Raw genomic sequence first — 14,746 nt, 5'->3', positions numbered from 1 at the left:
CACTCATGTCATGATCTTGGCAGACCAATAAGGGCCTAAGAATGTTGCCTATCTGACCACAAAGCTAGAGCTTCCAGATCTGGAAATTCCAGTTACGGGTACACCCAAGCCCCAAACCCCTTAGCCCACAGAGCTTCGTCCAGCTCGGCAGTCATAAGCATCACACACAGCCAACTTCTTCCCAGGCTCACAGGCAACAATATCAAAGGGCCTCAGAAGCCTGGTCTCTTATCGGCCTAGAGCCTGATCTACTGGGGAGGACTAGAAGTCCCGCCCAGCCTCTGAGTCTGCAGCTAAACCACTTCTGGGAAGCCCTCCTATAACTCCCCAATGGCAGGGATCTCTTTCTCACAGCTTTTAGCACTACCTATTTTTAAATTCTTTTATTAGGTATTGACAACCATGTTGGCCTCACTTTTCAGATTTCTGTTTTACCACAGTTTCAGAGAGCACCTCTTATCTGCATCTTCCCGAGTCTATTATTGTTATACATAGTAGATGCTCAATGCTGGTTAATGAATGAATATTTATCAAGTTTCTACTCAGTGGCAGGCAGTACACTGAGGGCCTTTATATATACTACCTCTACTTTACTCAACAACTCTGTTTTGAGAAAACTGAATCACAAGTTCAGAAACATTCCTAAAATTGAATCAAGAGCTGGGATTTAACCCCAGTTTTTACACTCCAAGGCTTGTTTCCTGTTCAAATAATAGACATTTGTCAAGAACTATGTGAGGCATTATTCTAAATCTTTTGCATGTACCAACTCATTTAATCCTCAAAACAATCCAATCATGTATGTCCTTTTACAATCCCAACTTTCATACGTGAGAAAGTGAGGCACAGAGGGATTAAATAATTTGCTCAAGATCACACAAGCTAGTTAAGTGGCAGAACTGGGACTCAACCCAAGTTGAGACTATATCTTAACTGGATCTGAGTCTATATCTTAACCCGAACTCTACTTTGCTGCCATGCAAGCTCTTAGAACACAAACAGCATTTATGAATCATTTTCCCAGAGTTTATCGGAATCTCATAACAACCTCAAGGTAGAGCATGCTTTACTCTTCCCATCCCTCCTCAATCTGGAGCCATACACTTGGGTTTGCATTTTGGCCCCACAACTTGCTAACTCCATATGACTTTGGACAAGTTTACTTATTAACCTCTTTGTGCTTCAGTTTGTCTGTAAAATGAGGATAATAATAGTACTTATCTCAAGGGTTGTTGCGAGGATTAGATTAGAACAATGCCTGACACATAAGGTATGTTCTGTGCACGTCCTACAATGATAGTTTTACTCAGAATCAGTGGGGAATTAAATGTTCTGTATAAATGAACTTTTAAGATAACTGAAGTTAATCTTCTTGTGCAGCCAGTCTTTTAGAAATTTAATCGTAAATGGACATTATCCTAAAATGTATTATCTTTACTTTCTTAAAGACATCACAGCTCTTATCTGCTCACTCTAATCTCACATCATCTCTAATCTTCACAACAACCCTGTGAGAGAAGTGTTATTCCTATTTTAAAGATATGGACACTAAGGGCCAGAAAGGAGATTTATTCAAAGACAAAAAGTAGCAAATGGTAAGGCCAGAATTAGATCCATGCTAGTAAGACTTCTAGGTCTGGGTTCCTTCTGCAGGGCTGAGAACCTTTTCAGGAAGCTGTAATGAACTAGGGTTTTCTTTATCAGTTATGCTCCTTTGTAGTTAAGGGGGCTTTCTGCAAGGGAGTGGGATGGGGGGGTCCTAACCTAACCTGCTTCTGCCCACTCTGGGACCAGAGTTTTGACTAAGGTAGCAAACATACCACATATAGTCAATCTCTAATCCCAGAGGGGTCTTTTAACTCAGGACTTGATCAAGTTCACAGAGACCCATGCTAGATGAGAACAATTCAGGGTTGGCTCAGCACTGACATACCCAGTAACATTAAGAGGCCTACACGGATTCTGGAATCATTTTCCAGTTCCTTGGTGGTAAAGCTGAGCAAGTACTACTGCTTGTAACCTCTTCCATGTGTCCTGGAGAACTCAAGGAGTGGTGTGAGCTCTGCTGTAGGCTGGATGGAGGTTTCTTTCTTGGGATCTAGGATTTCTAAGTCTTAACCTTTGTTGCTACCTATGTTCAAAGGGTTGCCTTTAACTCCAGGTTAGCTAAAGGCAGGCTGGTGTGGTGTAAAAGCAAGTCTCAGAGCCCAGACAACTGGGCTGAAATCTCATTTGGTCTCTGAGACTTGAGGGGTCTTAGCCAAGTCACTTCTCTCTATATAACTCATGTTTGCATCCGTACTAAGTGTTGTGGAGAGTAAATAAGTTAATATACATAAAGAGTCTTCATGGCAGGCTTAGAGAAGGTCCTCAATAAGTGTTAGCTCCTTTTCCTGATCCTTTCCTTCTCACAAATTAACAGTTCTTGCAAGGACTGACTCCAAAGGAAACAGAAAGGTGAAGCCGAGAATAAGCCTTAGGTCTTGGACAGTCGAACACATTCTATACACTCGTTGAGTGGAGAGGAGGAATGGGTGGAGTCTTTCTACAGAGACACATCTTCCCCTCCCTGAGATAATCTTTTATCTTACCTGAATACGTAACATTAGAACCTGCATTTCTTACTTTAAAAGAGATTTTAAAGAATTGGTAGCTTTCAAACATTTCATATTGTGACTTATACATACTCAATAATGAATTCTATTTCATGATTTTAAAAATGCTGCCCATTAACATATTGGAAAATTTATAAATGAAATAAATGTCAAAGATATGCTTCAAAAAACATGAGAGGGAAGTGGATAAAAGTATGGATAAAATAAATTTTGTTATGAGCTGATATTTATTGAAACTGGTTATGGGAACATGAGAGTTCATTGTACTACTTTGTTTACATTTTTTAGATGCTGCTAATGAGTCACTAAATTAATTTCATGATCTAACTAATGTATTACCTTTTTTTTTTGTTTGTTTTTTTAATTTTTATTTTTTTTTATTTTTTACATGGGCAGGCACCGGGAATCGAACCTGGGTCCTCTGGCATGGCAGGCAAGCATTCTTGCCTGCTGAGCCACCATGGCCCGCCCAATGTATTACCTTTTGTTGGAAAACAGAGTTAGAGGTTAAAATTATGTACATTTCAAAAGGATTCCATGCTGTATTAACGATTTATTTCCTTCAAGGAGTATTTCCTTGAGATTTGTTTAAGGGAAAAAAAGCTCCCATTAAGCAAGTTAATAGGGACGGAGGTAGAAATCATAATGCCACTTTCCTGCAAAAAAATAGTTGCTTACCACAGGGCTTAAAGTACCTATAATTGTTTAAGAATCCCTCCTTGCTGGTCTCTGGATGACTCCTGCCTCTGAGGCTACTCTTGCTTTCTGAGTCCTGGACTGCCTGAGCCCCTCTAATGGACAAAAGTTTTAGATGAATATGTTTAAATCAGGCTGATTTGGCTGGTTGGGTAGCCATAATACCTCTCTGGGGTGACTCTGTGTATCCTTGTTTTGCTCCATTATATATGGACTTTATAGTTTAACTCCTCCTAACATAGATTTTTCCCATTCCTAAGTTCTTAGTGAAGCATCGCAGCCCTTTATCTCTGGTTCCACCTTCATTAGTCATGTTATTTATTGAGTACATCTTTCAGGCTTTCTCCCTGACCCAGCTCCCTCCAAAACATCAAACTGTCCTAACAATTCTTTTAAATATCTCTCAAGTCTGTCCTTTCCATTCTCAGTGCCACCGCCCCAATTCAGGCCTTCATTCTGCAAAAGCCTCCTAATTTCCCTGACAGCAGTCTGTCTTTCTCTCTCCTCTCAAACCATCCTTCATGCTGCAAATTGTAGATTGTTCCAGAATAAAAATCTGCCCCTATTACTCTTATGAAAACATGCCACTGGTTCCTCAATATACTTAGCTCAAAATCTTAACTCCTCTGGCTTCTCATTATTAAATATGTCCTGTTCCTAGGATTTCCTATAAGCCTTTTATTTTAAAACATAAAACGAGATAAAGCACGGTAAACTGGAACAAGCATCATGTTTTGGAATCAGATAGTCTGGAGTTGAATTCCTGGCTCAGCTACTTATTAGCTGTATGATTTGAAGCACATTATTTAAACTTTTTTGAGCTATAATTTCCCCATTTCTAAAATAGGGGATAATAATACTACCTATTAGTTAGGGCTCTTTTGAACATTAAATGAGAAAAAACACATTAAGTGTTCAGTACAGTGCTTCACCCATAATGTACATCAAATTACTGATAGCTGTTTTTACTATTAATAAAATTGTGGCCTAAAATTTACTGGGCTTCTACTATGTTCTTCATGATAACATTTAATTTTTAGAATACTCCTGTTAAGTATTATCCTGCCCAGATGAGGAAAATGAAGCTCAGGAGGTTAGATAACTTTCTCAAAGTCATCTTTACAGCACACTACTTTCTATATAGTCTTTCTCAAAGATGGCAGAACAGGAACTCAATCCCAGGACCATAGTAATTGACTACATCATACTGCCTTCTCAGAGTCTCTATCACAAATCTTCATTCCACAAAAACATGCAAAGCCATCTATGTTTCAGGCTGTGTCTTTAGGCACACAGATTTCCTACTCTCTTTCACAATAACAGACATAACTAATAACAAATTAAAATTTGTTGAGCATTTATTCTATACCAGCTTTGTACATACTAATCTGTACTGACTGTATTGATTGGACAAAGCACAAATATAATTAGAGAATTTTGCAAAATTCCATTTTGAATAGGATGTATGAATAGGATGCTTTATTATTTAAAGTTTATTGTTCTCATAATTACAGGCTACATTTTGGAAGTCTGAAACAGAGAAAATTGTATAAAGAGACCAACATGAACAAGTATGTAGAAGATACTTAAAATTTTCTAAGTAGTGCCACTTAGTTCTCAGCAATACTTATCTCGCCTTTTCAAGCACAGGCTTTGGAGCCAGTGTCAACAATGAAAAATATAATCACAAACAACTCTAAGGCATTCATCCTACACAAGTGAAGATGAGATAAAGGTATATTTATATAATATATACATACTTTAATATTATATTGGTCCACTGAGTATACATATTTTAACAAAAGATAATAGTCTATGTATTCCAGATAAACATACATAAGATTAGGGTACACTTATTACATCAAAAGTTCGCATATATAAGTTACAGATATTTAATATTTTCTAGAGCTTTTTGTTTAAAAGTTCTTTAAAAGTATTTCAAACATTTATTCATTTTCCCAGTGCAGAAGTAGGTTGTTCAAGTCAACTTACCTTTTTCCTGAAGAGTAAGGGGAAGGAAAAAAAATAAAACAAAACACACACACTACCTATCACAACTCTCAATACTGCCTTCTCAATCAACTTTCACTGTATATCCTTCAGTCACTGGATTAGTTTATCAAAATTAAAGCTGTGTGATGATGATTCAGTCCTTGCTTCATAATGACTTTTAAGCCAAAAATGTTTCTATTTACAAAAGTAGAAAAAAATAGCAGTGCAAGAAAGTGGTTTAAGTTTTGTTTTGAATTTGCAACAATCCAACTGTGTGTGGAGAAGAAAAAGCACCATTTCAAGATGAAATGGATATTTTAGAATTTATTTATAGGCTGGGCAAGTAAGTTACTCTGATTAAAACAAATTACTACCACCTTAACTTGGTGACACTGGGGAATTTCAGTTTTAAGTGCATTTTTCTTTATCTTGGTATTAAATACATTGTCAGTAACTGATGTTAAAAAATTAAGATTTTCAAGAATTTACAATCTATTTCACAGTCTACTTTAAATTCAGCTTGTCTGCAGGGTCAGTTGTGCAGGACCTTTTAACATGTAAAGAGATTTGATGCTCTAGCAGGTCTCTTTTCTCCCAATTAAAAGCTAAGTTTTTTTGCTAGCTTGCCAGTTTTAAAAGTGAAAAACATGATGAGAGTAAAGAAACTATTTTTAAACCACAAAGACACACACACAAAAAAGATTTAATACACATCACCATTTCAATCTGTATTCAATGAAGTTTTTTACATTTCAAGTCAAGTAACTGAAAATTCATTAAGGAAAACAAAAAAATATATATATGAAAAATTAAAGTACCCTCCAGTTCTAGCTTGCTGAAGCTTTTCCTGTAAAAGCTCAAAAATAATCCTATCATGAACTTAAGAGGACTCTGATGCTTCAGAATGGCTGCCATGTTAAGATTTTTGCTTACCTTGGATCGATGGGTATATTTTAGGTGACAAATTTTCTCCACTTAAAATGAATGCTTTCTTACAAATTTGATATGTAAGAAACGATTTCATTAATTAGCAAACATTTGGAGAGGTATTTGTTGATTTAAAATTCCTTGAATTCAGAGAAATTTTTAAAAAATATTTTCACATATGAGGGTTTAATGTTTTTATTTAGGAAAAGATCAAATCTGAAGCTATAAAATAAATGTTCAACTGAAAGCATCCTTTTTTCAACTGCTCAGTAAATCTATGCAAAACCTTTTCCTTGTCCTTATAAAACAAGCTCAATAATACTTTCAATATAAGGAAATACAAACATGCACTTTTAACTAGTCAGTTTGCATCAGAAAAAAAAAAGGATGTCCTTTCTTTCCCCTCAACCAGTCAAAATCAGGGTTGAGAATACTGCAAATCTTAGAAATCCCACTGGCTATTATCAGAATAACCACAGAACAAGGATAGCATAGAAGTGAAACTATTTCTTCTTTATATTCTAGAAGGCAGAAGTTTGGGTACTCTAGCTTTACAAGTAAAAGTAGCACAGGCAAGCAAAAGCTTACAGTAAATGCACACCAGAGCAGGGGTCTAAGTGAAGTTATCTGACTGGTCACTGCTTTTACAGAAAAAAAAAAAAGACAAATCTGAAATGGAATAAAAAAACAAACTTCGTCACATTTACAGGAATCTCAAATCTTTTGTATACCCATGCTTATAGGTAGTTTTGCTACACAATGTAAATAGCTTCAGTATTCAGGAAATAAGAGTATTGTTGAAAAATGACATGAGAATTCTTCATGCTTCTGATATTTCAGATTTGCTGAGTGCAATAGCCAGTTCTAAGTCTTCTTGCTCTTGCTGATTCAGTCGGGCAAGTCTCTGCTCTTCCTCTCTCTCACTTTCCCTCTTGGCCCATTCAATCATGTCTTCTTCAGAGGGATACTGCCATTTAAAAGACCAAATGAATGAACAAATGAACAAATGAAAAAAACAAAAAGAAAAGAGGGGGGAAAAAGGCATTTAAAACAAAAAGAAAAGAGGGGGAAAAAAGGCATTATTTACTTGTTTCAATAGAAGGACTCTGGGTATTGCTTCTTAAAATATTTTTTTGCTGCAAACAGGTTTAAGTTTAACCAGTTATTATATTTTGGTTTAATTAAAAAATTAAATCACTCTACAGATAGAAAGCCTATAAAGCTAAACACTACCAAACATCACTTAAAAAGGGTAGAATTAGGAGATTTAAAAACAGAGGAAAGGGCTGCCCTTTCTCTTATAATGCAAAATATTTACTACTTCAAGTTTAGTGAGCATCCTCACATGGTAAGCCATTTTTAATTTAATCCCACATGTAAATCTCTATCTTATCTTAGATCTTCAGGTAGAGAAAAACTATGAAGCAAATAGTATGCTGGTTTTGCTATACAACTTAAGAGTACAAAGTATATAATTTTTTGAAAAGCATTATGAGGAGTTTGAGGCTTTGGCAGGCTTTGAGAACTTTCTGACCCAGTCTAAATAAAGCCTTAGCACTGGTCATTATTAGGTCAAAGAAATATTTTTATCTACCCAAAACAGCAATCGTGGCAGAAACTAAATAGAAATTTTCCTTGGCATCAAGTCCTGTCACATAGAGGAATCCCATAAAAAGATGAAGTGAAAGAAATTATTACGTTTTTTGAAAAATGGTAGCTTTTTTCCTGAGAGTCTTTAAAACTTATAAACATAATTCTTATAAAATATTTCATAACAACGGAAGATATTTTCATTATGAACTGCTTTATATTACGGCATACTGAGATTGTAGAGTATGAATAAGTAAAACATTTCATCTGTTGTTCAAGACTCATTCCAAACAGGTTTTGGCTTGCAATATTAAGTATTTAAGATACTAATATTGTTATTTTATATTAAATAAGAGGATTATAATCTCCTAAGAAGGCCAATTCTTGATTCTCTGCTTGAAATGATTCAAATTTCAGCTAACAAAATTCAAGTCAGAGGTGGGCCACAGTGGCTCAGCAGGCAGTCTCGCCTGGCACTTGCAGTACAAGTGGGAAGAATCAAAGATCATTTTTAATACGCTGGCAAATTTGGTTCAAGTCATGCAAATTCGATTCCCAGTGCCTGCCCATGCAAAAAAAAAAAAAAAAAATCAAGTCAGTATAGCCTCACACTCCATTTTCGGAATATTCAAAATACTGATTCCTCTTCTGCTCCTTCACTTCAGAACAAGTCACTGGAACTCAAAGTATAGATTCAAAATCTAGGAAGCTCAGTCTAATTCTGTCTGCCTCAGTTGTATGCAAATGCCCTGTTTAATTCTTTTCTAACTAGAAATAGCTGTAGGGATAAAGGGAGTCACTGGGCGACCAAATGCTACACTGAGGAAGAAGAGAAGCAGAAAGTGGCCAGGGTTACTTGGCTACTCAATCATCTAATTCTATAAATAGAGAAAAAGTCCTTTACAGAATGGGCAGTGATAATCAGTCATTTTGCCTGAAAATAAAATTTGGGGAAAATAAAAATTTTGTTGGCTACTCTAAGAATTTTATTTAAAAAAAAAGACTTATTTTTATCTGCATAACGATGGAATATATGGCACTGCTATATGCTCCCCCAAAGTGACACTCCATAGTTGGTTGCCACATTTCAGGGGCTGTTATCAGTACCCTTCCATTGTTTCTAATCTTCTGTCTAGTCTAATCGGCTCTGAGAGAGTACAGAGTAAACATGGAAGATTAGTGAATTAGAGCCCTCTGAATAATTAAAATTGGTTAGGTTTTGACAATCAGGTTTTAGATCTTGGCATTCACACTTTTAAAAAGGTACTAATATAAAACCAGAATTTTACTTTCTAATCAAAGAATCCTTAGCCTATCCATTTACATAACAGCTGCTGACTGGTCTCCAGAAATGACCAAAACTTGATGCACAGTCATACACAGTTACAAATACACTAGGTATTATTCATCCCGTAGACAGACAGCACTGCCTAATCGTCCACAAGATCACCATCATCCCTAGCCATGTGCAAAATAATTCATCTCAGGATTTTATTTAGACTGCACTCCAAGACTATGAGAAGGATTTGCAAAACACCTTGAATATATCATTAGAACTGAGACTATTAACATTATTTTGTGCAATGGAACAGTTTTAAAATGGAATCAGAGGTTTTGCTTGGGGGAAGAATCAAAGATCATTTTTAATATGTTGGCAAATTTGCTTCAAGTGATGCACATTTGGCAGACTCCAAATTAATCTTGAAAACTTTAAACTATAAATGGAAAGATTTCCTCCCCCCAAAAAGCCCTTTCACAGTACTTACAGCACTGAAGTTAGCAAAATTGCTTGGGTCAGCCTCTTTATTGGTAGTGGTAGTAGTAGAAGAAGAAGTAAATGGATCGCAAAACATATCAGGATCTTTTTCTTTGGGGCTATCATTGCATGGGAAAGGCTGAAATGGATCACTCATTTTAAAGGGATCAGAAGAATCCAATTTGTTGATGGGTCTTTTCCCTGGATCAAAATCATTACAATTAACTTAACCAGCAAATACGGCAAATACAAACATACAAGAAAATGAACACAAGAAGCATTAAAGAACTGGGGGTGAGGGATTGAGGTGAGAGCCTAAAGCATATTCTCAATATTGTCTTAAATGGCCACACCAAGAATCTGTCCTCTAATTTCCACACACAACCTCTCAAATACATTAAAGCTCTATGTAGCAAAATGAAAAAATAGCAAAGAGGGGATGGGCCAGGAACTATATTTCTGCCAGAGATTAAGCATTTTTCCACCAATGCACATGTTCCCCAAAAGAGAGGGAGACAAGGACAAAAGAGGAAGAAAATGACAAAAAATATAAACAGTATAGCCTCTGCTGTTATAACTTCAGCCTGATACTTAGATAGCTGTCCAGCAGTGGCGATAAGGGTAATGATCTTTGAAAAATGCCAAAATTTTTCTAATTGTTCTCTGCTGTATGTACACACAACACATGGGAGCATGAAATTAAAAATTACCTTGGCAAAACCATACCTACTTTTTACTATCCACTGTATTTCAAACTGAAGAATAAACAGAATGTTTTGAAGCCCAGGGCCTAAATCTTAGTGGTTACTGATAAACTAATCTTTGACTAAATACTGTCCTCTTACTGACTTAGTAACTCATCAACATTTTCAAACAAGTTCTCTAACTTTAAAATCTTACTTTAAAATCTTTTTCTTGAAGAAAAAATAAAACATTTTCAAATACATATTTTTCCTAAAAAATGACTTGAGGTTGGTAACGACTGAGGCTGTAATATAACAAAAGATTCTTTCCATTACTTGAACAGTTTACAAGACATTCATATTTCATATTGGCAACAACTCCATTAAGGTAGGCACAATTAGAATTACTGCCATCGTCTAAAGAACTGATACAGTTGAGGTTGGCATATGAAATTATTCATGCAAGATTAAACAGCCAATCAGCGGAAGATTCTGCATTAGAACCTATATCTTCAGGTTCCCAGTACAGTGCTCTTTCCAACAAACCTCCTTCCCTTCTTGATTTTTCTACAAAACATACACTCTTTGTTGAAGATTCATAGATTTAATCAAGGTGCTAATATATTATTTTACTAAAGATACAGAAAATAACCTCATTTATTGGCATCATACAGCATAAAAACTTTAATGAATAAATTGATTACTAGTTTGAAAATATATTTTAATAGCCTCACTACCATACCCTCTAGCAACATATGACATAGCCTAATTTTCCTTAAAAGATAGATATTGGGCAGGCCACGGTGGCTCAGTGGCAGAGTGATTGCCTGCCATGCTGGAGACCCGGGTTTGTTTCCCAGTGCCTGCCCATGTGTTAAAAAAAAAAAAAGATAGGAATCACTTAACTTGTTCACTTGATTTTTCAACAAGTAGTTGAATAATAATTGTACATGCAACTCTTTAAGACAAAGAAGAGAAAAATTATCTGCCCAAGAAATACTATGGGGATGTTACTATGAAAGTGCAATAGTAATAATCTATAACTACTGTGGGTGAAAATTTTCAAATAAATAAGATATGATTAAAACAACAATGTGCCAGATGTGTCTCCTCACCTAACAGTCTAGCAGCACCACAATTACTGCGGGAATTGCCCTTTTGGCCACCGCTCATGAGTTTTATTATCTTCATTATAAACAAAACAAAAGAAATCCAAAGCTATTAAGCTTTTATTCCTGGAAAAAATTCACTAAAGGAATCTTTTACTAAGTGAGCTAACATCATATTTTCTTTCAAGAAACATATTTTGTTTTAAACCTGTATTGCTGAATTCTGGATAACAGAGAGGCCATATATTCTCACATTCATGGATTTAAGGTGGACTTTTCATCTGGCAAGAAAGGAAGGGAACTCTGAATAATCTTTTACAGAAATTAATTAAAACACTGACTGTAGGAATTATGGAAACCGTTGTTCAAATGCTAATCATAAGTTTCTAAAAGGCAGGATGTTTTGTCTGCACTTTCATTTTTCCACTTACTAGTCCTCTAAAATGATTAAAACAAACAAACAAACAGACTCTTGCCAGAAAGGCAGTTCATGAAGTTTGCACATGTTGGCCTCTTAGGGACAGTCTATAATTCTGTATGGGGTCAGGACTGATTATAGTAGGCTTCTGCCATGTTTTTTGACTCATTTTGTTTGAGGTCCTTTATATAAGTATACACATAAGGCCTACACAGTACTCTTCAGAAAGAGACATATCTAGTTGATTTAGGAAAGATATCAACAGTCATACCAGGTGGTGGTGGGCAGGGCCTTGTTGGAGTTCCAATCTTTGGTGGCAGTGCTGGGGGTACATCTTCACTTTTGACTGATGTTTCCTCAAACACATTTTTTGTAATGACCACATTGCTGACAGAGCTCAATGTGCCAGAACTAAAAGGATCTTCATTGTTGACCTTTGTTCGAAGAGAAGTGTTTATACATGGTTACATACATTATACCAGGCAAATTGTGCATGGTCAGTGTAGCATTTGAAAGAATGATCATAAGAATTAATGTAGCTTTACATCAATTTTGAGAGCATAGAAATTTTAATCTTTCCACTGAGGCCCAAAAGGGAGAAATTTTTAAAAATGTTTTGGGTAAATAGTGATAATAAAATCATTACTTATTAACAGCAACAGATCAAACAAAAACAGCCAACTATGGATTAAAAGTTGTCAAGCTTCAGGCAATATTCAATACAAAACCATCTAAGGGTCTGGACATCTTTCCTCAAATGAAATCTAATTCAAATGATAAAGAAAAAAAATACTGATCCTACAATTCGCAAAGCATTTAAATGAGATTTTATACTAAAGCCAAAGACAATGGCATTTTGAAAAACTGTACAATCAACTTGAAATTCAAATTTTTAAAGCAAACTGACCCCACAAAATGAGAACTTTAATGTGCGTCTGCCTTTGTAATACATGGAGTAATGAAAGTCTCACTTTTCTACAATGTATTAGACAGTGATTTTCTATCTATTTAGACCAAGGCTTCTCAACAGTGGCATATTGACATTTTAAGGTTAGATAATTCTTTGTTCTAAATGACTGTCCTGTGCATTGTAGGATACTTAGAGCATCCCTGGCCTCTATATACTAGATGTGAGCAGCACCCTACCCCCAGTAGTGGCAACAAAAACTGTCTCCAGACACAGCCAAATGTCCCCTGGGGGTCAAAATCACTCCTGACTGAGAACACCGATAAAGAAAAGTTGACATATTCTCTCTCTTGGCCTGAATCAATCCTAGAGCTATAATGGAAAATAGGTAGTGGACACAGAGTGCTGGACTAGGCATATTATTATGTTCATACTGACCATAACATCCTCAGAACATAAAATCAAATAAACAACGCAGGAAAGATAGAATCAATGTCCAAAGTTTACAGCTATTGACCCTGTCAGTCAACAAGGAAAATTAAATGTTTCTTCAATTGGAAAAAACATACTTAAAAAGACATGAAGCTTTTATATGAAGAAGATCACTGAAGGTTTGAGTAAATCTGTCAGAAGATTATAAATTACCTGTACACACCATAGTCTAATTCATGTATAGAAAAATGTCTACTTTAACTACATCTTATATTTCATCTCTATCTGAAATCCACATTTACTGTGACTTACTGAAATCATGTGGCAATGTTTCTGAGAGGACTATGTAATTGAAAGGAGAGACTGCACCTTTGATGGTATAATCTCCCTTCTCATTAATCACTACAAATTACCTTCGACAATGTGCTGAAGTCAGCAAATCCATCTCCAAATGATTCATTTCCAAAAACAGAAGCAAAGGGGTCTGTGGCTAAAATGAATAAAGAAAATCAATGCAATAGGAAAGACATCAAACTTCATTGTCCTAGTTTGACTGGCAACCTTCAAACAATAGGAATATATTTAATCCCAAATACTAATTTCTGAATTTATGACTGAAGTCTACAATGGACAGTGAGTACATTGATAACAAAAAACAGGTGAACTCTAAAAGTGTTGGGATGCATGTCAAATAACGTTGCTATGAATTTAAATTATTTCTAATAAAAAAATCAAGAATTAAAAAAAAAAGCTAGATCTCTACATCTCATGCTCATCTTTCAAGGTCCATTTCAAACGCTACTTTATCCTCAAAGCCCAGAGTAACCTAAGTGTCTCTAATTTCCACAACAAGTGATTTTTTTTCTTCTTTATGGCACTGACTGCAATCCAGTTTGTACTACGGTTATCAGTGATTGGCATACCACTCTTATTAGACTGTTAGTCCTTAAAAACAAGCACCAAAGCTTATCCAATGAAGAATGAATACTCAAGAAACATCTGATGACTATATATCAAGTCCAAGAATATACATAGGAAACAATTTCTACCCTTGAAAAGTTCACTGTCAAGTGAGAGACATAAACAGTTTGATATGAGCTATTAGAGGGGTCTGAAAAAACTGTTGTGGAAGTAGTAACTATCTACTAGAACTAGGCTCTGTTAGACTGTACAGTGAGGGAAGTCTCTCTAAACAGTAGACATTTAAGATGAGATATGAAAAACAATCAAGAACCAGCTATGAGAAGATCTAGAAGAGTTTTTCTAACTGTTGGCAAAGGCCATAAAATGGGAGTGAACTTGGCATATCCTAGGGTCCTGTGGCCGAAGCATATGGAGTGATGACAAGAATGATATTAGATGAGACCAGGGAAAAGAGAGTTATGATTATGAATAGTTTACCTTGAATGGGTTCAGGTATGTGAGATATTGACCCCCTTAGCTACAGGGAGGTGGGCAAGGTATGAGATAGCCCAGTAGCTCATATAATTTATTGCAGTTTAATGAACAGATATTATCACTGATTTATGTATAGCAAGATACAGAAGAGGTTTGGATAACTGAGGTTGTCTGTGATAAGGAGTTTGGATTTGATTTTTAGCAAGTTGGGAAGCCCCAGGAA

At 35.7% G+C, this 14,746-nt stretch overlaps 1 protein-coding gene across 1 annotated transcript in view; it reads right to left on the bottom strand.

Moving 5' to 3' along the window:
• Positions 1–6,005: 6,005 nt before the first annotated feature.
• The window catches only part of EPS15 (epidermal growth factor receptor pathway substrate 15), a 217,478-nt gene continuing 208,737 nt past the window's right edge, over positions 6,006–14,746 (bottom strand). Inside the window, exons 22-25 of the mRNA XM_077149693.1 lie at positions 13,539–13,615; positions 12,058–12,220; positions 9,587–9,777; positions 6,006–7,197 (exon numbers count right to left, since the gene is read on the bottom strand). Coding sequence (XP_077005808.1) covers positions 7,051–7,197; positions 9,587–9,777; positions 12,058–12,220; positions 13,539–13,615 — 578 coding nt within the window. The 3' untranslated portion in view covers positions 6,006–7,050. The remainder of the gene's footprint in view (positions 7,198–9,586; positions 9,778–12,057; positions 12,221–13,538; positions 13,616–14,746) is intronic.

This window comes from Tamandua tetradactyla, chromosome 2, assembly GCF_023851605.1.
Source record: "Tamandua tetradactyla isolate mTamTet1 chromosome 2, mTamTet1.pri, whole genome shotgun sequence".
NCBI lineage: Eukaryota > Metazoa > Chordata > Mammalia > Pilosa > Myrmecophagidae > Tamandua > Tamandua tetradactyla.
The sequence above is the reverse complement of the archived record's forward strand: the minus strand, read 5'-3'. Positions and strand labels throughout refer to the sequence as shown.